This window comes from Oryza glaberrima, chromosome 9 (assembly GCF_000147395.1).
Source record: "Oryza glaberrima chromosome 9, OglaRS2, whole genome shotgun sequence".
NCBI classification, from domain to species: Eukaryota; Viridiplantae; Streptophyta; class Magnoliopsida; order Poales; family Poaceae; genus Oryza; species Oryza glaberrima.
This window is the reverse complement of record NC_068334.1, coordinates 19538010-19562731: the sequence shown is the minus strand read 5'-3', so window position 1 is coordinate 19562731 and position 24722 is coordinate 19538010. Positions and strand designations below refer to the sequence as shown.

Sequence of the window (24722 nt, the reverse complement as noted above, 5' to 3'; positions counted from 1 at the left end):
AAGGCGAATGTTTAAGCATTGATAAAAAGTTAACGGTTTTGTACATTAGGAGGAAGTAGTACAATTTTGGAGGGTAATTAGAGAGAGGTTATGGTGGGACAAAATGTAGGGGTCACGGGAGTGGTGGTAAGACAGAGGTGAGGCCAAAGGTATGTTTTGATGGGTTACACGGGCAGGCAGACATTCAGAAACACCTTCTGTGCTCGGTGTGGTGTGGTCACATGCAGCGGTTACCCAAGAGCATGAGAGAAACAACAAGGCCACTAGAATGATACGTAGCACTAGGACCCAAGATGTAAGATCCACGAGTAGGCTGTGTTCTAAAGTTCTCATGGATGACTGAGTTTATCGCAATTATTTGAGGGCAGAGATGCAAAAGAATTAAATATTAGAAAGTTAAACAATCAATTTTATAAAGTTATCTAAGAAATACTCCCTTCGTACTCATAAAGGAAATCGTTTAGGACAATGTTTAAGTCAAACATTGGAAATATAAATCGTTGAGTTTAAAAATATAAAAATTATATGAATAGATTTGTCTTGAAAAATACTTTCATAAAAGTATAAATATATCATTTTTCAATAAATATTTTTATAGAAATAAGGAGTTAAAGTTGTGTTTAGAGACCGTATCGCTGTCCAAAACAACTTCCTTTCCTTTACTAGTACGAAGGGAGTACTCGTTTAGGAGTTTCAGTAAATGTGCCCGTGATGATTTATAATATGTAAAAAAAAAAAGGAATGTGTCCTGAATTCCCAGTTATTGATAGTGATTATGATTTTTCTACTAGTAAGAGAAACTGAACCGGTTGATCCCGGTTACTAATTATCTCGTCGGTTGATGAAAGCTGAGCAGAAAAAGGAAAGCATTGATAGTATTTATTCCGAAATGGTAACCAGATAGTGCTCCTTTTTTTGGGGAAACCAGATAATGCTCTTAACGCTGATACTTGCTGGTTGGATATCCCTTTTTGACAGATTTTAATACTCCGTCCATTTCAAAATAAGACACAATCACCTTACCTAAAGGCTAAAGACAATCTCCCTAGTTTAGATCACCCTAATAAATATTTTCTCTGTTTTAGTTTATAAGACTTTCTAGCATTGCCCATATTTATATAGATCAATAGATATCTAGATTCATTAACATCTATATGAATGTGGTCAACGCTAGAAAGTCTTATAACCTAAAACGGAGGTAGTATAATACATGCACCCAATATAATTAGAGATCTTAAAAGTAGAGAATTTTAAAAGATAATAATTTAGTGGAGAAGATGTCCTAATTAATTGCATTTATGTATGCACACCTTATATTATAAAATATCTTGAAAAAAAATTGAGTTGTGCATTATATTATGGAATTGAGGGAGTATTGTATAGGGAAATCATCTTTTTAAATGTGCACATCAAGAAATTTAAGACTAAATAAAAAAAATGCAAATACTTATTAGTCCAGTTATTACTTGGAGAAATGAGTATACCTCCAGATAAATTATTTAAGACTAAACCAATTTCAAGGATCAAAATCAGTGCATATACGTATCTGGCGACCGATACACTCAACTGCAACAACGCCCGCTTCATGCCAATCTAGCAAGAGGACAACACAAAATTCTCCTGTGATCTGCCTGAAAGACAGCATGTTCTCTTCATTTCTCTTTCTCTCTCATTGTTTGAGACATGTCAAAAAAAGCCAAAATGTGGCGAATCTATGTGATCGAGACCAGTGACTCTAAGTGAGAAGCTTGAGCACCGACCATACTGATGCGTACAGTTTGCTGTGTTTCCCTGGAAAAAAAGGAAGCTGTTATTGATTATCAACTTTTGGATTGGTGAGTCCCCTCCGGTTCAGAGTTTGAGGCTGGTGTAGAATGGAAATGTGAAGCAACAAATTTGAGAGAATTGCTGTGGATGGGGACTCCTGTCTGTTCCATTTAGGAATGTGATGTGAGCTTCCTGTGCAGCACGCAAACTGAATTTTGGGAGCATTCAGCAATTTTTTGTTCCAAATATAATTATGTGTAGTACTAAATAACTTCAAAATTATTTCCATATATATTACTCTTAACGAATTTGGTCCTTTGCTCCTGAGCTAATGGTAGTAAGATGCGCGCTTCCCGATGCAAAAAGCCAGATTTGCAATGCATGTCTTTTGGTTGATTCATCTAGGGGTGGAACTTCAACCAATATTGTGAAAAAAAAATGAAAGTTCCCACATTGTTTTGCCAATTTTAGGCGTACATTCGTAAATCAGTCAGATGAAGTGTACATTATTACTACTCAGCAGGGTTTACAAAAACCAATAAAAACCAGTCGGTTTCCCTAAAAACCAAATCTCCCTGGCTTGGCTCGGGAACACAAATTAAACCGCTTGGTTTTCCATTCAAGTTTAAAAAAAAAATATATATTCAAACTGGATTTTAAATATTTTACAAAATTTGATCACATTTCATCGGTAGTCAACAAATTTTAAACGGTTTTCACAAAATAATAATAATAATAAGCATTGATCCGGTTTTTGTGAGTGGTTTTCCCGCTACTCAATACTACTACTAGTAGTATAGACTTCAGAGACCTCGTACACCAAGTCCAACCTGCTTGAAACCTCCATTTTGCTCCTCCTGTAAGCTACCCAGTGAGCAGAGGAATCACATGATAGGTCTCCTTGGACGGATCAAATCAATCTTCCTCCTTTTCATTATACATTTGAGGCCACAGAAAAAGATGGCATGCAAAAGCAACGATCCGTTGCACTTTCTGCTGCATACTGTCCCTGTTCCATTCTTCAGTTACACTGATCTAAACCTTTTTGCAGAAGTGATGAAGTAGTAGTTTTTCAGAGTTGTGTCTCTGGCAAGTGACAAGACGATAATCTGTCGCTAAGTATCTGTGACCGTGGCTAGCTGTAGATGGTGAAGTTTCAACAAGTTCTCCTGATTTTAAAAAATGTTTTAGTTTTATAGATAATCTGACCCTTGATTTAAAAGATGCTATATCCACCTATTATAATAATTGTAAATCTTCATCTGAATTTGGCGAAAATTTGTGGATTAAAACTTGATGATACGAAGTGATTAATGTCTCACTCGGATTAACCTGAACAATAAATAAGATCCAAAGTTGAGCTTAGATACACTTCGGTGTGCACACTGCAGAAAGTCAGGAGGACCTGTAAATCGTTAGATTGCAGGATGCACTTTCTCAAGGAAGATCACACAATTTTGCGAGACATCATGCGTGGCCCGGATTTTTCTTTCTTCGACAAGTTGTGGGCTTGTGGCAGCTCTTTGCGTGCGAGAGTCCAAAGCTTAAGATCCCGATAATGATGATGATCAAGAGCAAAGCCGAAAAGAGGTTATGCGTTCTTCAGATATCTTCAGAGAGGAAAAAAAGGAATTGTGCATGTATTGGAAGGAATAGTGATCGATCGATTGATAGGTCCAGCAGATTAAAATGTTGAAAAGTTTTACACTGTCACAGATCATATAGTCGATGGCACCGACAGAGACATCACAGGTCCCCTTATTTTTTAAATTCTCTGGAGGGAAGGTTCTCTTATTATTTCCATATAATTTAAATAATTATATTTTTTGCAAGAATTTAATAACATAAACTAATCGTAATACACCACTCCATAAATATATAAATTTAATTATGACTTTTACAAGTCGAGAACAAAAGCAAATATGATTTTGAATATACACATATACTACTCCACGTTTAATTTGTTTTTTTTACAATATCAAGAGGTTGAATTTAAATTTACATGTTTGAGAGGTGAATTCATCATGGCATGCTGTGAATAGGGGTGAAAACGAGCCGAGCCTTGCAGTGGCTCGCAACAAACTAGGCTTGGATCGGCTCGACTCAGTTAGGGAAACAAGCTAAAACTTGAGCTCGGCTCGGGTCGTTTCTTGGCTCGAGCCAGCTCAAGCTGGCTTGCAAGTCTTCCTGTTGAAACACCTCTTCATATATATTTTGTAATTATTAAAAAATGCAAGAATAAATCATTAACATGTAAAATTTAAATAAGTTTATATATATTCAATTCTTCAAAATCTTAACGATAAATTTCAATTTGATAAACAATAATGCCACAAAAGGTAAAATAATCGATATAAATACATGATGGCCTAGGCTCGCGAGCCAAAACAAGCGGCTGGCGAGCTAGCTCGGCTCGGCTCATTTCAGCAACGAGCTGAAAAGGAGGCTTGGGCTTGGCTCGTTTGGCTTACGAGCCGAGCCGAGCCAACCAAGCTCGAGCCAAGCCCGAGCTGAGCTCACAAGCCTGAGTTTTTTTTTCCACCCCTAGCTTTGAACAAGACCGCATGTCCGCACCACGTGGTGCTGAAGGGGATCCAACGGCTGCGAGTGCGTCGCAAAGTCGAATGGGCCGCACCGCTGAAATCCCATTCCGGCCCAATTTAAGTAGGCCCACACGCAAGTAGGCCTAATTTAAGCTAGATGGGCCACATGTACATCGGAATCCCAATCCGTCCCAAACCGTAACGGGCCGCATGTACTTGGCAACCACGTTACAGCCCAATATGGATAGGTCGGGGTTCCACTGTGGCCCAAACGTATCGGTCCTGATGTGCGTGGCAATTTTTTTTCCCGGAATGACTGAAGGAGGTCATTCAATGTGATTAAGATTGAAAAAAAAAAGTTACCTGAAAAGTTTTACATCGGCAGCTGGCTGTCGATATAGGAAGTGCACCAGAGCACACACCCCGAACCATGTGCCAACCGCCCAAACACACGTTACAGAGAGGGAAGCCGAGTACTGAACTGATCGTCGCACTGTGCGTGGAAATTGTATTGACCCATTTTGTATTGGCCCGATTTTGATGTTAGAGTATTAAATTTTGGGGGTTTTGATGGTTTCACCATTCCGGCAGATGATGTCAATGAGGGTCGGAGTTTTAAACTCCAAACCCCTTGGGCCTTGGCTAATGTCTACTGCATGTCCGTTTGTTCCTACCTTTGGGGTCATGCAGGTTTCCCGTTCAATTCTCAATTAAGACACTCTGGAGTGAAGTGCTTGTATGAGACGATCATGCCAAAATCTTCACCTTGATTCTTTTGATGCATCCAAAAGAGTAACTAATTTGAGGTGAAATCCTCCTCCTGGAATGGCTTAAATTTACAGCACCGAAACCCATCTTGTTCAAAACATTATTCTCCGAATCCCCTTGATCAGTATTATTTGGGATGAAATTCTAATCTTCGACCACCCTTTGCTGCTGCTGTATCATCGTCATGCCAGCAGCAGAATCCGGTTGTCTGTCATGGCTAGCAGCTGTAGATCAGTAGGCAGTAGATGATACCAGCAGCAATCTTTGGAAGAGTTAACAGGATTAAAATCAGAAGAAATTGTTCGACCAGTAAATCAAAGTCAGTAACGAGGAGGAGTTTGCGAAGGAGACGAGCCTGTACGAGCCCTCTTTGCAGGAAGAGGGAATATGCTCTGAATCATCTCCTGCTAAATTTCATGGACAAACTATTTTGTTTCAGCAATCGCCTTCTCCATCAGAGAAGAAAAATGAATAATTACGCGTGCATGGGATGGGTGATCGATCGATTGATACGTCCAGCAGATTGAATGTTCAGTAATTTTCGTTCGTGTAATGTTTTTGTTTCAACAAATCGATTACACAATCATCGCAGCTTGCGCTCTTGTCGATTTTTTTAGATTTTTTTTGAGAAGGGTATTTTTGCCCAGCCTCTGTATCCAACCGGATATATACAACCTTTTTAAATTAAGAACTTATCCTATCGAACATGAAACTTAGCTCTCAAATAATCCAATCTGAAATTCGCTCTTATAAAGATTTGAACTTAGAACCTTGGGGTGCTACTGAGATCAACTTTCACTCTTGTCGATTATAAAGAAGGATTAGGCATGTAAAACATTGTAAATTTTGGCCTTTTAAACGGGAGGAAGCAGAGAGCGCTCGAGGACAATTCGCGCCTGCAACCTGCGCATCTTTCCCCGCCTCCGCTCGTACTCACAAACCATGGCTACCACTGCAGTCATCGCTAGCACGAGCAGGCCCCCAACCACCGCGTTCTTGCCGTCGCCGTGGTGGTGTTCGCCGGCGGAGAGGATGCCAGCCACGCCCAGGCACAGGAGCAGCGCGCCCACGACGACGTCGAACGCCGCGAACGCCATGGCACCCTTGGACCAGGCGAACCCCGAGCTCGGGCGGGACGTCGTCCCGGCGGCGGCGATGTCCGCCGCGATCTTGTCGACGCCGCGCTCGTCCAGCTGCCCCGACGCCACCAGCCTCCGCCGCCACTCCGGCGGCATCGCCCCGGCCGCGAACGCCGCCTCGATCTCGTCGTCCTCGAAGATGTTGCTGCTGCTCATGACGATGACGATGGTGAGAGATGCTGCTGCTAAGGTTTGGTTGCGATACCTCCGCCGCGACCGGGTTGGAATATATGATAACTCCGTGCTGCCAGATCGAACTCGGGCTCGGACTCGTTACAACTCAGAAAGGAAATGAGATACTTCTACTCCGGCAAGGCTAGTAGGCTACAGAGATTAATGGGCAAAATAAGGGCACGTTCAGACTCTAGCCAAAATAAATCTTATCAAGTTTTAACAATATCAAAATTTTGATAAGATGGCAATATTGCCTAAATTTTGGCTGAATTTTTTTATATATTGATCAAATTTGGCAACAAACTAAATGTAGAGCATGTTCACTTTGATGTTATTTTCAACCTTACCAGCTAAAATTTTGGCAAGAAACTAAATATAGCCACTTTTTTAGCAACTTTACCAAAATTTGGTAAGGTTGAAAATGGTATCAAAGTGAACAGGCTCTTAGACATTTTTTTTGCCAACTTTACCAAAAAAAAATGGTATAGTAGAAAATGGCATCAAAGTAAACATGCCCTAAACCTAACCAAAATTTGACAATGTCAAAATTTTGATAAGATAGCAATATTACCAAAACTTTAGCATGATTTCTTATGTAATTATCATATTTGGCAATAAACTAAACGTAGACATTTTTTTTAGCAAATTTGCTAAAAAAAATGGTATGGTTTAAAATGGTATCAAAGTGAATAGGCCCTAAATGCCACGAGAAATCTTGCACATCTTCATATAGAATTTCAGTCTTTCGCAGTGAATGATCCCTGACAATGTCATTTCCATTTCGAAGATGTCGAAATGTCGATCAATAGGATTTAGGCCCTATTTGATTCAGCTTAGAATTATTGTAATCTGAATTATTAGGAGTAAGCTGAAACAAATAGATAGCTTATTATGATAGATTATTACAATCTATAAGCCAGATTACTATAATCTGGTAAGCCACTGTAAAGGTGCTTTTTCTAGATTATTGGATGGCTAACAACTAACAAACAGCTAATAATCCAGATAAACAAACAGCTAGCAGCTTATTATATGTCGACTTATTATAATCCAGCTTATAGTAATCTAATTCTATAATCTAAATTATAATAATGTTAAGCTGAAACAAACAGGGCCTTGAATGCCAAACTCCCTTTGTTTGTGTTCGTCCAGTGATCGCGGGTGTAATCCGGAGTCTGACACTGATACAGCGTCATGGCCGTCAGAGCTCGACGAGGATGGCAATGGCGGAGGCAGCGGCAGAGCTGACGAACGCTTTGGAATATGGAGGGGTGGTGCCGTGGTAGGTTTCTCCGACGAGCACCGCACCGAGCACGTCGTGTCGTGGGTGACCGATCGAGACGGAGAAACTCCAATCGAGGAGCATATGTGCCCTCTTTGCACGAAGAGGGGAATATACTCTGAATCATCTTGCTAATTTTCATCGCCAAACTGTTCCATTTGAGCAATGGCTTCTCCATTGTCAAGATCAAAGTCGAAATTAAAGAGGTTATACGTTGTTCAGATATCTTCAGAGGAGCAAAAAGAATTGTGCGTGCATGGGAAGGGTGATTCACCCTTGCAAATTTACTCAGGGTGATCGATTAGCAGAATAAGTTTTTAGTAATTTTACATTGTTCACAGATCAGACAGGAGATCAGATCACAAGTTGCCGCTTCTAGCCTTCTAAACCACTGTTTTGTTTTGTTTCAGCAAGGCCGATTTCAGAGTTCAGAAGAGGTGCAGTGTGAAGGAGGTTTCAGAAATTCAGAGTTAAGCCTGATATAGCATTTGCACTTTGCTGTTCTACTCCTATTTTGCTATCGGTGGATTTCTGTAGTCGCTCGCTGTTCTGCTGTTATCTGTATCGGATATTTAGATGACGAGCTAGCACTGTGCACTCGGCAAATGGGACAAAGCTGTCCTTGGATTGATTTTTCCTTTTTAAGCAGCAGGTCTCTGCCATGTCCAACTTCGGCAGAATTGGAAATGCAAACTGCTACCTTCTGAAGAAAAGAGAAGTATTTCTTTGGAAGAGTTTACAGTATTAAATTCAGACAAAGTATTCGTTCATCAACGAGGAGGAATTTACAAGGAGATAGCCCTGCGCTCTTTGTAGGAACGAAGAGGGGGATAATCTGAACTGTCCTGCTAATTTTCATCGCTAAATTGTTTCGTTTCGTTTCGTTTCAACGACGGCTTATTCATATGAAGAGAGGTGCAATGCAACGTGGGGGAGGCTTCAGAGTTAAAGAGTGATATACTGCTTGGTAAGAGACAAAGACCGAGATTGGTTCCAACAAATAAGTATCTGGCATTGACTAAGTTTTACTGCTTGACATCACTGATGGCTGGATCACAACATCATGTTGTAAAATCATAGTGCATTCCAAGTCCAAGATCCGAGAGAATTGATGCTTGTTCTAACATACTTATCTATTTTGTCAAATGGGCATGCTCAAGTATCATACACCGACAAGTCGACAGCAGCAGGTCATGAGAAATCTAACACATCTTCATATAGGCAGGAGATCCAAGGAGGCATATCCTTTTGGGAAAGGAAGAAGAAAGGATCAAACTAGTGCACTATTTATCCGAGAAGATGCCTCATTACAACTCATCACACCTCCATGTTCATGAATACTGATGCACTAATTACAAGTAATATGTCCTAATTGCTTATTCTTCTCCTTCAACAGCCGGTAGGCCTTCCTTGAACCATGTGTAGAGTCCTCCATCCAGATGGAACACATTCTTGTAACCATTCAGGACCAACAAGTAAGCTGCTATCAGGGACCTGCCAAAATGAAACAGATGAGATGAGTTAGCTATGTTCCAGAGGCACAAACATAGTCACCTTTGTAAAACAACATAAAATTCAGAGCTAAGGTGAAGAAAGGAGTGTGGGCAGACAACAAGTTTATAGTTTTACATGAAATGAAACAATACAGATGTTGGGCAAACGGGGTAAATTGGAACTCAGATGAACGAATAGTATAATCCCCTTCTAGTTTGCATATGGCACTCGGATGAACTACCGCTCAGCAACATGGTAGAAATTTCAAGCTGGTTATATCATTCAACTGGGAAACATTGTTGACAAAAGAAATGTGAAACAAAACCACCAGTAGAAAGAAACGAAAGATATCCATACTACAAAATAAAATTCCACCAATTAAGAGATGATCATGACACTACAGAAATACCTTATGCAAATATTAGGAAGAATATCAATGCCACAATATGATAGACCCATTTCTGATTTCAAGGAATACAGAAAAGAAAAAAAACCTCATTTGCGACAGTGGTATTAAGAGACTGTATCAGCGCTTTCATGTCAGTTAGAACATGAATGTTAATTGGTAAAAATTGAATCAAGTTTACTGATAAAGAATACTAAGGTAACATGGCATACCTCGATTGCTTCCCATCAGGAAAGTTCTGTGTTGGTTTCAATGTTCCTCCTGTCGAACATGCCACAATAATCTTTGCATCTTTACCAAGTTTCTCATCAACACCTTCGTAAAGATAATATATGTCACTGATTGTAAACTCATACTCCCTCCGTTTTTTAATAGATGACGCCATTGACTTTTTCTCACATGTTTGACCATTCGTCTTATTCAAAAATTTTATGCAAATGTATAAGATATAAATCACACTTAAAGTACTATGAATGATAAAACAACTCATAACAAAATAAATTATAATTACGTAAATTTTTTGAATAAGACGAATGGTCAAACATGTGAGAAAAAGTCAACGGCGTCATCTATTAAAAAACGGAGGTAGTATATGAGTAACCATGAAGCAGAAAACAGAATAAACTACCATACTTTGTATGAACTCAGGATTCTCTTCTGTTCCAGAAAATATGCCAAAGAATGCAAATGCTGCCCGTCTTGCAATATCCCATGCTGTCCATTCCTTTATCAATCTATATATTTGCACATTAACGGCACCAGGTGGATGAGCCTGCATAAGAATGAACCCATATGATGCATTTGCAACAAAATCTAATGAATCTAAGTATCAAACACCACATAGTATGACAGCAACAAAGTTTGAGATACACTTGCACATCATTGGAAATAATTTTGTTAACAAAATTATATCCATTTTTCACCGACTGCAGGCCTTTTTTTCTCTTCCAAACAAAATTACTCCTATTTCTCAGACACTCTAAAATTGCGTAAAGTCAGAACCTTTGGTTCAATATACGATATTTCTAAGGGAATAAATGCCACAAAAGATTATAATTACATATTAATGTAAAGCGTAACCTCAAGTTATTGTGTTAAACCTAAGAGCTGCATTATGGTGCAAAAACCGAAGATAAGTGGAGAACAATTACAACATTACCTCTTTAAAGTCCGCTACTGGCCTGACATCAAGAATTGCAAAATTGTTTTCCTTCTGAAGACGCAGTGCTTCCTTCACATCAACACTACGGACCTGCAAAACCAAACAACAGAAGGAATTCTAATGTAAATGGAAGCTGCTTAGCAGAGAAGGCTCCCCACGGGTAATTAACATATGAAATCAACAAACCCAGGGAAAACAAGTCCATAATTCCAAAACAGAGCAATATGACATGGAATCTATGGCTTATCTACTCATATATGTGCAATACACACTCTCTGAAGAACTAAAACCAGGTATTCAGTAAGATACTTCATATATGGAGTTGATAACAAAATAGCTAACATTTGGAAATGGCAGGAAATTAGGAATTACCCGCTTTTCTACTAGCACTTGCCTCTTGATCTTCCATTCTTCTTCAGCTGTATATAAAAATAAAAAAAAATACAGCAAATTAATATCATGCCCACAGAATTACTAGCTGCTCCAAACCAAGAAAATGGAGAGCGTATTCGCAGTACCTGGTGACTTTGCAGGCTTTGTGGCAGTACAGGTTATCTGCAGCGAGCGCACAGCTCGTGTCCGGCAGAGTTTTGCAGCCTCTATAGGACGCCAGGAGTAGCCAGATGTGAAGTCTGAGCAGGAGGATATCCTTGATGAGCAAGGAAGGTTGCTGTTCACTACAGAGCTAGCTGCAAGCATTGTGGTCATGAGAAAAAAGGAGCAGAAAGAACTATGGAGGACTCTGAGAGAATTAGAAGAGGGGTTTGCCTCTAACACCTAAGGATGGATCCTGTAACTGAGAAGATTTTTTTTTCTGGATGGGGAAACGTCCAAAGAACTCAATGGTTTTGGATGGGAGGTGCCAGCATATCTGAACTGGTGGTGGAGGTTGAGCTAGTGTTGTGATAGACAATCTGGATTCTGAACTTGTAGCTTAGCCTGACCCCACAACACCAACAATCTAGACAGGAAAACTTAAGAGCTGCACTTTTTTTCCATGACATAATTTATGATGCTTGACTAAAAATAAATATACTAGGATGTGCAAATAAAGAAAAATAGAGGATACTACAGCGACATAATTTATGTAAAATCCAACCTTTTCTGAATGATATAAAAATCTGGCTTTTATTGGTACTCAGAAGTTACCACCTACAAATGGGAATCCTAAGATGCCCAAACATGATGTTCTCAAAATCGACCTGACAACTAAACAAGAGTACACCAGAGGCCCCTGGAAAATGGAACCACTTAGACCTCTCAATCTGAATTCAGAAGACAAACAAAAGACACCATCACCACAGTTCCTTGATCATCTTCAGCTCAACTCTGCTCAGTGCTCACTCACTCCAGTACCCGTCGTCTTCCTTGTCCTTCTTTTCATCGTCCTCCTCGCCTTCCTCCTCGCCGATTTCCATCACTGCCTCCTTGAACCGCTTGACATCCTCCAACGCCGCCTTCCGGAACATCCCAATGTCCACTGCACCAGACACCATGTGGTAACCCCTCAGCTTGAGCTGCTCTGCCGGGTCGTTCGGCATGGCGAATCCGCCTAGATATGCGACATTGCCATCTGAAGCTGTCACATTCTTCTTCCTGGCATCCAACACCTTCTTCTCGGCCTCCCTCAGCCTGGCTCGCACCTTCCTGTTCCCTGGGTCCCACAGGTACCCCATGCTGGCTGACAAGTCGAGCGGTCCCATCTGGACGACGTCGACGCCGTCGACGGCGGCAATGGCGTCGACCTCCGCAATGCCAGCGGCGGTCTCGACCTGGCAGATGATTAGCGTCTCGTCCTCGCAGCGGGAGAGGTAGGAGTCGTCGAGGCCGTACGCGGAGGCGCGGACGATGGGGTGGGCGGCGCCGCGAACGCCTCGGGGCGGGTAGCGGCAGTGCGACACGGCGGCGGCCGCGGCGGCGGGGGACTCGACGGCGGGGACCATGAGGCCCGCGGGGCCGAGGTCGAGGGCCTTCTTGGCCCAGATGGGGCCAGCCTCGGGGAGGCGGATGACGGCTGGGGTGCGGGTGGCGTCGAGGGCGCGGAGGCAGGCCAGCGCCTCGGGAACGCCGCCGGGGCCGTGCTCCATGTCGACGACGACGTAGTCGTAGCCGGCGAGGGCGGCGAGCTCGGCGAGCGTGGGGGAGAAGGAGAGGAGGAAGAGCCCGTACAGGGTCTCCCCGGCGGCGAGCCGGGACTTGAGGGAGGGTGCGGCGGAGAGGAGGTCGGAGGCGGCGGCGGCGGCGGAGATGGGCCGCTGCCCGCGCCGCCGCGGCAAGGGGAGCAGGGCGGGGGCGCGGCGGGAGGGGAGAGGCGCGGGGTCTGGCTTGCGCGCGAGGAGAAGGTGGGAGAGGGAGGCGGTGGCGGAGGCGGAGGCGGCCATGGCGCGCGAGGCGAGCCGGCGCGGCGGCGGAGAGGTTTGGGGATCTGCGGCGAGTGAGTCCCAGTCAGTGTGGGGGGACAGCGTGAGGCAGTGACGTGGCGTTGCTGCTTCACGTGTCGCTTTGCCACGGGCCTTATTGGGCCTCGCCCACTGACGTTGGTGGGCTCTGGCCCGTCTACTTTGTAAGGCCCAGGAATTGTATATAACTTAACTTTTAAATTGGAATAAGTTCACTTTAAATCACCACCGAGTTCGATTTTCGTTGTTGTCCTACAACCGTATAATACCAGATATAATGAGATTCAAAGAAGTATACTGTATGTTTTTGGCTCACGTGGCGAGTGGGTTATGTTTTTGGCTGACGTGGCGAGTGGGCCTCACGTCAGGCCTATTTATTCTTCCTCCAACCTCCTCTCTTTTTCCATCTCCTACTAGAACTTACGGCGCGCTTCGCGGCGCCCTAGCGTCCGCTTTGAAAGAAGAAAATAAATAAGGAGTATGGTGGGAGCATATTTTAGTTGAGCTGATAGTGGTGCAGGGTTTGTTTTAGAAGATAGGTTGACAATAAAATACATATTGGAGCTATAACAGGCAGAGAACACATTAATCAATTTTTCACATATTTGAAATAATATAGTTGGAAATAAGTATCACAACATTTACATCATTTCCGTTTATATTACCCACATATAGTTCTTCCAAAGGTCTTCGTTCCAACATAGGCTAACAACTTGAATTCTGAAGTTTGTGACCGTCACAAAACCTGAAATCTTACATCTATGTGACGATAAAAAAAGTGGTTGAATTCTGCGAGATAAAATCAGTTGATTGTAAATCCAGAAGCTATGAGAACTTATTATGCTTCATAGAGCAATTAACATCTTATATATAGAGTAAACTTGGCCTAAAATAATCCTAGTAAACTAAATGATCAGCCAAGATACAGGTGTAGAGAAAAACATCCCTGCTATTTTTGCCTGGTTACCATATAGAAGTTCAATTCTTTAATGAACTATAAAATGTCATTGAAATTGGTAAACCACCTGCGATTTCTTCCTCCTGTCAATTAATTTAAAGGGAAAGACTGACAATAAACAAAATAAAAGGATGAGATAATCTAATTCGTGTAGCAAGTTCTTATGTCAGTTGATTTGTTATTGTGTTGGCAACTAAGTAGCGATACCCGCACTATATTTATAAACATGCATTTGTCATGGAATTCAAAGAAAGGGATTATAAGAGAGCTGCTGAGAGCATCTAAAGTTAAAACAAATATTTGACCAGTGTTTCCTGTGAACTCCAAGATTAGTCTGGACAGTGAACATCACATTACCAACAGGCAAGTAGGCAAACATGAATATTACAGAATATTTCAGCAAACATTTGGCATGCTTCACAAAGTCTACTGAGATGATATAGGGCATGTTATCATATCTGTAATTGTATATATATAATTTCACTGTCATTCAAACCTTGAGAGAAGATAGACCATATCATGATAGCGTTTTCATATCCCATTTAGAGTTATATCAATATAAAGATAGTCATGTAGGTCAATTGATAGAGTTTATAATCGTTTTCAATTATATATTGTCAGTAAGATGTGTCACAGCATAAACAACGTATTTATATTAGTAAATTTGTTCTGAAGGCCTTCATTCTAACATAGGCTGCCACATAACTTGAATTATGTCATCACTTGATTTCTGCAAGATAAAATCACCTAATAAGTTTAAGTCTAAAAAACATGGTAACCTATCATACTTAAGAGAGGAAGTAAGAACAGAACAGGCCCCATCTTTTCATTTATGCATGCATATACTTACCCAAACTGCTTAATACCAATAAAAAAATAATTTATGGGTAAAACTCTTATGTACATGTTCTTTGTGATTGAAAAGCAAATGTTGTAAAAAAAACTTCGATGAAAAAGCCACCTAATAAACTTCAAAAATGAAGTTTTAAAATTTAAATTTGGCTTATAAACATAAGCATAGGCGAAAAGATGGGTCTGAACATATATCGCCGTATATAAAAATGGGTCTAGTCATTCAGTTTCTTAAAGAAAGGAGCTAGTTCAGTTTCATTATGCGGCAATGGCATCGTTATACGGAATGTATTACAAACCACGCAGCTAGAAGCATGAATACCAGAAGCATTCAATCATGTAAATGAAGCAAAGAGCCATTTACAGAGCAGTTTCCCCATAAAAGTGTCTAATAAACTAAATGATTTTTGGATATGGCAGCAGAAAAACCAGCTAATCAGCCAAGATACTCTTAAAAAAGGGCAAGCCAAGTAATGCGGTTACTGAAACCATCTATAATGAATATAGTGTTTCTAGATTTGGCAACAAAAGGATAGTTAATTAGCCATGATAATCTTTAGAAGAATATACCAGGCAAGTAACACCCTCGTATTCACTAAAATTCTAAGAAGTCAAAAATAATGCAGATACTGAAATGTAATGCAATAACTAATCACACTACTCATACATACAAGTGTCCTACAAAACATGTGACATGGGTTCTCAGTCTTTAAATTTCATTCGTACCAAAATTTCAAATTTCACATCGAAATACACACATAGCTGAGTGGATGACAATACTGTAACTCTAATGTTTGGAGAACATAAATCTAAACAAAAGAAGTCTTTGCACCCCTTAGAAATCTAAACCAAAAAAAACGTTCACCGCTTACCTATGCCATGTAAAAAGCAAAGGTCAAGCTTCAGCACACTGCTTTGAAACAAATGATTCAGGAAGTACTGCATATTGTATAAATAAGCATTCAAACATGGGATTTCATATGGAACCTTCGGTGGGTACAACTTAACTAACCAAGCGAACTTCATCACAAAATCATATGCAAAATCAAAACAATATAATGGCATTTGCCGAACTTGCATGAGTTTCTAGCTTGTAAAATAAAAATTCATCCTTATAATGAGAACCAAACCTCTAACTGAACATGGATTCACAGAGCAAGCAGCTCACAGCTCCAAAGTGTTAGCCTGCCTACCATGCTGCACCTTGCGGCTCCTAGCAGCCAGCTCTTTGATGTAACTAACACATAACATATGAAGCTTCAACACACGAAAACTAAGATAGTTTCTTTTAGAACATATATGTAATGTAAATCCACAAAGTAACTGTGTGCAAGTGAAAGAGTACATAACAATTATTATTTTACTTTCCAACAGTTAATTTACTTTCCACTTATCTTATCCCATTATTGTACCAAAATACAGAATTCCTTAGCAGAGCAGGACCATGGTATGGAATCTCTTGTAGATATCAGGGTAGGCCATAGAATTACTACTGCATTACGGATGGTTATAGGGGAACAATAGATAGTACTCAAAGCAGAGCTGTTGAGAGCATCTAAAATGTACAAACTACAAAATGAACAAATGGTTCAGGAAATATTTCATGTAATATAAATGAGCATTCAAATACGTGAGATCTGATATGGAAGCTTCAGTGGCTACAACTTAACTGACCAAGTGAACTTCACCTCAAAATCGCATGCAAAATAAGAAAAATATAACGGCATGTGCCAAACTCACTTGAGTTTGTAGCAAAAATCAATTCGTCCTTACAAAGCAAACCAAACCTCTGACTGCTCAGGATTATTTGCAGAGCAAAGTATATTGACCGGCCTACAACCTTGTGGCCTCGGGCATCCAGATCTTTTGATGTAACTAACACCTAACATATGAAATTTCAGCTAGGAAGAAACTGGAAGGTTCATTTTTCTTTCAAAGAACAATCAATAAATGTAATGTGAATCCCCGAATTAATTGTTAGATTTGACATATCCAAGATTTTAACATTTAGCTTCTCATCTTCTTACTCTATCCAAGATCAGCTAAACCCTTCTTCCAATTACTTGTGCTAGATTTTGAAAAGCAACAAACTAACACATATCAGACCAATTAAGCCCGTAGAAGATCCATGTAAAGACATGCTTCAATGAATTTGGATAATATAACACTTTGAATTTACAGAAATAATGTTTAGTATCATGCAATTGTACAGGAAATCTGCATAGTTAAATCATATATAAAGACGGAATCTAAGGTATTGAATCCTAAGCATTACTTTACAGGCTTCCTCATCACACATCAAACTGCAACAACCCTTAGTACGCTTTTGCTCCCAAATACCAATAAAACTGAGAAGGAAAGCTCAGTCAATTGCTTATGCTCTCAATTTCTAGGTTATAAATAGCCATACTTTTAAACAGGTGCACAACAAACACTTTAGGCAATTCTAGACAAAAAAACACATCTAACTCCAAATTCAAAAGAAAAGGGTTAAAGTCTTACCTTTCTGTAACTTCATTCAGCAAGCAGACATTAAGAAACAGAGTAGCCCACCAGGCAGCAAAAGAAATCACCAAACCTTGTTTGGATGAGACCGATGCACAATCCCAGAACCGGATATTGTTGATGATTGTTTGAGTGGAAGCCCCAGCCATCTAACATATGGGAAAAAAACAGATCAAGACTACCTCACGTTAGGCAAAGTGAGTAAAAATTGAAGAGAAGCAAGTAAAAAAGGGAACCTCCTCAATGGCGAACAAAACCTGATATCTCTGAGCTTGTTTCCCATCACAGATCGATAAACCTACCTCCCACTCGAGCCTTGGCTGGTTCTTGAGTGAGTGTGCCCTGGAGCCCATCACACAACAGGGCAACTGCTGCAATGGGTGGCGGGGTCCCCACCCAAGACAGGGAGAGGATGCGAGGAAGATGGGGAATGGGGACGCGACGAAGATGAACGGCATCGTGGGGGGAGCGAGAGAGGGCAGACCGGCGGCGGCCTCTGTGTGCTAGGGTTGACAGGGATTAAAGACCGCCAGGAGATGGGGGAGGATGGGGAGAGTGCGAGGGAGGCCGTCGTCGGCGAGGAGAACACATGGCGGCGGCGTCGCAAGGAGCGGTGGGGGGAGCGCGAGGGGGAGGCCATCGGCGGCGGAACTCCATCACCGTACCCCGAATCCAGCGCTGCGCCATCTACTCCCCCAATCCCTTTGCTTTCTTGGGAGGAGAGTGGTGGAGGGAGCGCCAGGAGATGGGCAGGACAAGGGAAAGCGCGATGGGCACGCCATCGTCGCCGGCGAGGAGAAGTGGGGAAGTGGGGGAGGGAAGGCAGAGCGGCGGCGGTGCAAGGGCAAGGGAAAGGAAGAGAAGGGATGGGGGGCACAGTAGTGGCTAGGGTTTCGGGGGAATGGGGGATTGGGTGTTTTTTTTTTTGCAAAAAACTCCCATACTTTCTCCTTTTCAGAGCGCGGCCCTATACTTGAAATTTTTTCTCCTTCACATAAGATATATTTGGATATAGAGGGCCTATACGTAAAAATACATAAGACAGTGAACTGACATTGAGGGACATAAGAAAGATTATCAAGTTAAGCGAGGACTTTTTTGCAAAACCGTCACTTCCAGCGCCGGGCGACGTGGACATCACCAGAAGCGAACACGCCGGCCGAAAAACCTCCGGAGCGCTGTGGTGCGAGCATTCTGCGGTCCCCTTTAATCCCTCCGATTCTCAAACCGCCTCTCTCTCATCCCTTCCACATCACTGATAGGAAGGGGCGGATGTGGCCAATGGCAGGCCGCCATCGTCCTAGACAACACTATATGCGCCGCATCGTCGTCATTGTCGATGCCCTCTGCATCGCCAACCTCCTCTTCACTGGACTTGCCCTGGATGCTGCCCCAACAACCCCGATTGCACAACCACTGGGCGGCATACGCCTAGCTATAGCTGAGGCAACATTAGCTCCATCAATTATCCCTGCGGCAAGGCTCCTCCGGCGATAAGGTGTCCTTCTCATCATCGTACCCCCCACCATGTAGAAGTCTTGGTGCATGTCAAACTCACTAAGCTTGAGCATGTGCTTCATGCCAAAACTATTTGCTGACATGTCGAGGCTGTTGGATCCATGCTCCACCATCGGGAAGAGGTTCAGTCATCCTAGGATAGGGATGACCGCTGACGAGTGCATCGACGCAACATTCCACTCCCAGTGGAGGAAGTCAGTGCTCCGATACACCAAAGTAGAGCCAGTGGCAATGACCTCGACATTTGTTCTTCGATCTACCCCAACGACCCCACATGGCGCCGCGCTTGGCTGACCATCATGGAGACCTCTGATGTCATTAGGCCTAGGGCAGTGACCGCACACTCAAGGCCACAAATGGCATGGGTGTAGGTGACGATGAGGTCAGAGAACATAGCAGTGAAGCGCGCGTATGTGTAGTCAATCGTCAGTGGCCCAACCAGAGCCATCTTAGATGGTGGTTGTCAACGTAGAAGATGACGGTGGTGCGGGTCCAAGAGATGTGTAGGAGTGCGTGGCGACGATGGGGTCGTCGAAGGGGAGGAGGTACCGAAGTAGTGTTCCTTGCAGCTGCGAGTGCGGTGCTGCCGTCGCCTCCGTCCCTCCCCTAGTCGATGATGGGAAATGGAGGAGAGAGATGGGAAATGGGGAATATAGGAGATATAGAGGGAGGGGAGGTTGGAGGAAGAAGATATATGCCTGACATATGGGGCCCACTCGCCGTGTGAGCCAAAACTGGGGATCCATACTGCTTGGGACCTTGGGTACACCAATTTTGCACATGTCATATCTGGTATTGCGGTTCAAGAAAAAAAAATCGAACTTGGCGAAAGACGATGGACCTTGAACTTATTCCTTTCAAATTTCGTTGTGGATCAGAAATTTGGTGGGCCTTATCCGGATTCCAGCCCAGCAAATGATGGGCCCCGCAGTGGAGAGACCGTGGCCCAAACATCATCGCCTCTCGCCGTCGTCTCGTCTCTTCCTCTGCGGCTGAACTAGTCGCCGATCCAGAGGCCGTCGTCCACTCGCGGTCCCACCGGCCACCGCCTCCGCCGCCTCTCACCGGCGCCACCGCTGCTCTGCCTCCACCGCGTTCCTCCTCTCCACAAGCCTCGGTCGCCCAGTACGCATCCCATCCGTCGCCGTCGACCTAGCTGCCTGGTGGAGGTGGAGGCGAGGGGGATTGACTCGGCTCCGGCGCTCCGATTGAGCCCGCAGCCGACCGATCCGGATACGATCCGCTCCGCTCCTCGCCGGAGCGGAGGCTGTCGCGAACCCAGGTAACATCCCCGCCCTAACCTCCCACGCCGCACGCACGCGAAGGCCGACGGCGGCAGCGCCATCCCCTGACGGCCGACTGCGCAGCGGCGCTCCGCCCCGCGCCCCGGCCTGGGCCTGCCCGCCTTCGGCCTTCCCCGACTCGCGCCGCTGCTGCGCCCCGCCGTGCAGCCGTTGCCTTCGCCCTTCGCGTCGGCGCTGCCGTGTCGTCGCTCCGTGCAGCGCCGTCGCGCGCGGCGCGCCCGCTGCCCGGCATCCGGCCCTCCCCCAAGCCCCAGCCCCCTTGGACTCCGGTGAGCACTGCCTCTCGCCCTCTCCGGCTCTCCCTCTACCTCAGTCCCTCTCCCCCTTCTAGTAGACCACAGTATTATCCCCTTCAATAATCAATTTCTTTGTATGATTGTATCTGTGATTAGCCAATTAGGGATATAGTAATTTGTATAGATTACTACAAAATTATGTGCAACAATGAACCTCAAATGAAATTTTTGACTTGTATTGTAATATCCTATTTATCTAAGATGTTATGTTATGTTTGAACAATTTACATTGTCCTTTAGGTAAGATTCAAACTTGTTTGTTATTTTCTACTTGTATTGAACCATTTAGAGTTATATACCGTATCACGGTATCGTTTATCATTTATCAGATATCTTATCGAATCATACCGTATTGCATTTAGATTTTTTTTTGCTAGGCCTACCCTGGGTTCAAATCCTGGGTCCGCCACTGTTAGAACACACGCAGAGAACTCTGGCCACATCGAATCGATCGCCGTTCACGAGATGTGCTAATTGATTCCATCGGATTTTTTTATGGAACTGCAGCCAATTTAGACTAGGAAGCATGAGGAGGCGACCGGGAATCGCGGGCTTGCAGAACGCAGCGGCTACTCGTGTATGTGGACATCTTGCTTGAATAGCTTATAATGTTTTTTTTTTCTTTTTCTGTGGATCCTGAGATGAGTGTGCTCTTGGAAAATTTAAGGACCAATTCCGGCTGGTTGGGGAAAATGTGGCCAAGGTCAGGACCGATGTCATGAAGGAGCAGCTTGCGACGTTTCGGACACAGCTCAAAGAATTTGCACGCAAGCATAAGGTGATTCCTACTCCTGTATTCTAGTTGAGTTTTACAGAAAATATTACCGACGCTATTCGTATGTCACAAATTGAATTACACATAGCATGCTTTCACGATCTTCTTAATCTTGGGGATCAGGATATATCAGTCATTCTTGCAGACTGACTGAATTCTTACATTTTTTTTCAACTGCACAGCGCAAATGAAATGAATGTTCTAACAAACATGAAAACAGTGAAGTTACTGCTATTCACTTGATTAAAGTTGTCTATCGAACTGGGAAATAGGGAACCTAAGTAGCATACTAGTCCATGGTCAAGTGCTCAACATATACTAAAACTGAGGAACGGTAGTTAAAGATGGAAAATGTACCAAAGAAAAGGTGTTGGAGTTACCAAGGTGCCAATTGATCTTGTTTCTTGTGATAGATTTCACTTGTCTCATGGCATCTAGTTCCAACTGGGTTGACATTTGCAATGTAACACTGATGTTCTAGGTGATCACAATAGAGCTCAAATGGCACAGCATATTCCAACTCTTAAGTAACTTTGTGTACATGGTGTGCTAGTGCAGAATGATATCCGTAAAAATCCACTATTTAGACAACAGTTCCATGAGATGTGTGCAAAAGTTGGAGTAGACCCGCTGGCTTCGAATAAAGGAGCTTGGGCAGAGCTTCTAGGGATTGGTGACTTCTACTATGAATTGGGTTGGTATACTTAATTTAAGCTACCTTGTATGTTTTGATCCTGGAATTTTCTGTTATTATTGGACCATTTACGTTCTGCTTGGCATCTGTGTCTATTGCACCAGGAGTTCAGATTGTTGACATATGCATAGCAACCAGAGCGACCAACGGTGGCTTGATTGACTTGCTAGATCTCCGTAAACTCCTCTGTCAGAAGAGGAAAGCTGATCTTGGATCGTTAACATCAGATGATTGTTTGCGTGCGATAAGTAAGCTGAAGGCAAGTATTTTAAGGAATTCTACAGCTACATTTTTTTGGGAATCCTGTAATTGCATTCATGCAAGTTTTACAAGATTGCATTCGAATCTATGGCCAATAAAATTTTATTTGATGTACTTGGACAGATCGTTAATTCTTCTGATCCTTTGCCTGTGAACTCTCAGGTCCTTGGTAGTGGTTTTGAAGTAATTTCTGTTGGGAAGAAAAAGCTTGTGCGTTCTGTTCCTACAGAACTGAATAAAGATCACAATGGGATACTTGAGCTAGCTCAGGTTTGTAATCAGCTTTTAATAGTGTATAATACCACAGTACACTTAACAAGTATGTGGATGCTGTCATAACCTTATCATGCTTACACTGAACAAGTATGTGGATGGTGTATAACCTTTGGTTGGAAGTCATAAAGCCCCCTATGTTCCACATAAACGCTTATTTCAGTCAACATAGAGACATAGTACAAAACTAAGTTAAACCGAAGCTTTCAAGTTGCTGCCTTGCTCAATCTGTCACCTTGCCACAATATAACCGTACCTGTCCAGTTATAACATTATTTCACATGCAGGCTGAAGGTTTTGTCACCGTAGAGCAAGTCGAGAGAAAGTTCTCGTGGTCAACTGGCCGTGCCATTGACGTCCTTGAAACTTTGCTCAAGGTAAATCCTGCTCCTGCATTTCCACTCTTTAAGCAACCTTTGTGCTTCATTTCTGTGCCCAAAGAAAAGAAAACCGGCTTCCTTTGATGCAAGTTATGTATTGGTGAATGGTGATTAGATCTCTCTGTTGAATCCACGCTTAAGCCATTGCAGGATTACCTTCTTTTTGAGCTATCCATAATCCATATATAAATAAAGTACTTTTCGTATGTGCATCTGTATTGACACTTTTATGAACGTCAAATTTTTTGGCATCTATATCCAACTCTGGTCTCTATTACATAAACAGGAAGGGCTTGCGATGATCGACGATGGGCACAGGGATGGCAAGCGCAGATACTGGTTCCCGTGCGTCACTCTCAGCTCTGACTCTACTGGTGCGGATGCCAAGTCATGACCTGTGCCGTGCCTGTTCCACTCCGTTGTTGTCACCTGTATCCTTTTCCATTGGTTCATTTCTGTAGGCACTGAAGCACATATGGCATGCCATTTACCAGTACAGCTCTGGAAGAATCATGAGATAGCAATACACTTTCAGGGCTGGGCTGCCGGCAAAATTTTTACATTGTGATTCGTGCATCAGGATTCTGGATGTATTTGTACTAGTGGTCTATACTATACTAGCTCTTCTTTCACGAAATTACTCGTAATCGTAAATGTTCAATGCTACTTCCATAGACTATATTCATTTATATCTACATGAATATAAGCAATGCTAGAAAGTCTTACATTATGAAACGGAGGGAGTAAGTTGCTAATGTGAGCAAGAGAAATGCTCGCAATAAATATGATAAAAAAAGAGAGATGCTAAGTAACGGTATCTTATTCGGATGAAATAATACCTTAAAGATTTCGTCTCTAATACCTAATAGCGGCTGATACCCTATTTGAAATAGGGTATCAAACGATACTTATGACTTATGAGATATTATTTCATGGAAAAAGTACACCGAAGGTCCCTCAACTTGTCATCGGGATAAAAAACATCCTCGAACCGCAAAACCAGATATGTGAGGTCCCTTAACTATACAAAACCAGTCACAATAGGTCTCACAATAGGTCTCTTAGCGGTTTTGATCCCGGTTTTGTCTTATGTGGCTGCTGAGACAGCGTGGGCCCCACATGTCGGCCTCCTCTTTCTTTCCCTTCTTCTCTCCCTTCCTCTTCTCTCTCTCTTCTCTGGCTCTGGGCAAGCCGGCGCCGGGGCGAGGCCGCGAGGCGGGGGAGGAGGTCCGGCGGGGCGAGGCGGGAGAGGAGGTCCGGCGGCCGGCGACGTGGCGGCGGCGGCAGCGGAGACGACGCGGGATCAGGGGAGCAAGGCGGCGGCGACGACGACAACGCGGGAGCAGGGGAGGGCATCGGCGGCGGCGAGGGTGAGGAGCCGCCTCCGCCACCATCAGCGACCTCAGGACGGCGCTCTGTTCCTCCTTCACTCTCGCGCTGGTTTCCCTTGACTTCCACCTCTTCCTCAAGGGCACCAAGCTCATGGCCGACGCCCGAGGTCGGAAACCTCCCCGTCGGCCCCGGCGAGTCCATCTCTTTCATCCCTGTCAACTCCGCTGCATCCTCCCGCTTGGAAGCCGACGTCGAGCTCGAGCACGCCGAATCCATGGAGAAAACGCAAGTTTTCTTGGCACGACGGCGGCGGCGAAGACGTCCAAGCCAAGAAGCCAACGAACCCAGCGCTGCCGCCGCCGCTCTCCTGCCATGGATGTGTAGTTCGGGGATGTGAATGGGAATCGTGTGGGATTGGATCTTGGGATTATGGTGTCCGC

The 24722-nt window shown here is 43.3% G+C and overlaps 4 protein-coding genes across 7 annotated transcripts; 1 reads left to right on the top strand and 3 right to left on the bottom strand.

The window, feature by feature from the left end:
* Nucleotides 1-8785: 8785 nt before the first annotated feature.
* Nucleotides 8786-11554, bottom strand: LOC127784036 (rhodanese-like domain-containing protein 14, chloroplastic). Its single transcript, XM_052311214.1, has 6 exons — nt 11254-11554; nt 11108-11154; nt 10733-10825; nt 10207-10345; nt 9786-9888; nt 8786-9167 (listed from the first exon to the last, which is right to left on the bottom strand). The coding sequence occupies exons 1-6, from the start codon at nt 11441-11443 to the stop codon at nt 9050-9052; spliced, it is 690 nt and encodes a 229-aa protein (XP_052167174.1). The 5' UTR covers nt 11444-11554; the 3' UTR covers nt 8786-9049.
* A 281-nt stretch (nt 11555-11835) lies between these two features.
* On the bottom strand, nt 11836-13291 carry LOC127784035 (uncharacterized). The gene has a single exon (XM_052311213.1). The coding sequence runs from the start codon at nt 13114-13116 to the stop codon at nt 12076-12078; it is 1041 nt and encodes a 346-aa protein (XP_052167173.1). The 5' UTR covers nt 13117-13291; the 3' UTR covers nt 11836-12075.
* Nucleotides 13292-14677: 1386 nt separating this feature from the next.
* Nucleotides 14678-18338, bottom strand: LOC127784038 (uncharacterized). Of its 4 annotated transcripts, none has more exons than XM_052311216.1 (3): nt 17707-18338; nt 17447-17598; nt 14678-16181 (listed from the first exon to the last, which is right to left on the bottom strand). In XM_052311216.1, the coding sequence occupies exons 1-3, from the start codon at nt 17905-17907 to the stop codon at nt 16109-16111; spliced, it is 426 nt and encodes a 141-aa protein (XP_052167176.1). In that variant the 5' UTR covers nt 17908-18338; the 3' UTR covers nt 14678-16108. The 4 variants fall into 4 exon arrangements, with proteins under 4 accessions (XP_052167176.1, XP_052167175.1, XP_052167177.1 ...); XM_052311215.1 differs by having other exon boundaries at nt 17686-18337; XM_052311217.1 differs by having other exon boundaries at nt 14678-14822; nt 17686-18337.
* Nucleotides 18339-19940: 1602 nt separating this feature from the next.
* Nucleotides 19941-23629, top strand: LOC127784933 (vacuolar protein sorting-associated protein 22 homolog 1-like). Its single transcript, XM_052312359.1, has 8 exons — nt 19941-20540; nt 21075-21144; nt 21235-21345; nt 21901-22036; nt 22141-22295; nt 22460-22567; nt 22858-22947; nt 23237-23629. The coding sequence occupies exons 2-8, from the start codon at nt 21094-21096 to the stop codon at nt 23342-23344; spliced, it is 759 nt and encodes a 252-aa protein (XP_052168319.1). The 5' UTR covers nt 19941-20540; nt 21075-21093; the 3' UTR covers nt 23345-23629.
* The last annotated feature ends 1093 nt before the right edge of the window (nt 23630-24722 follow it).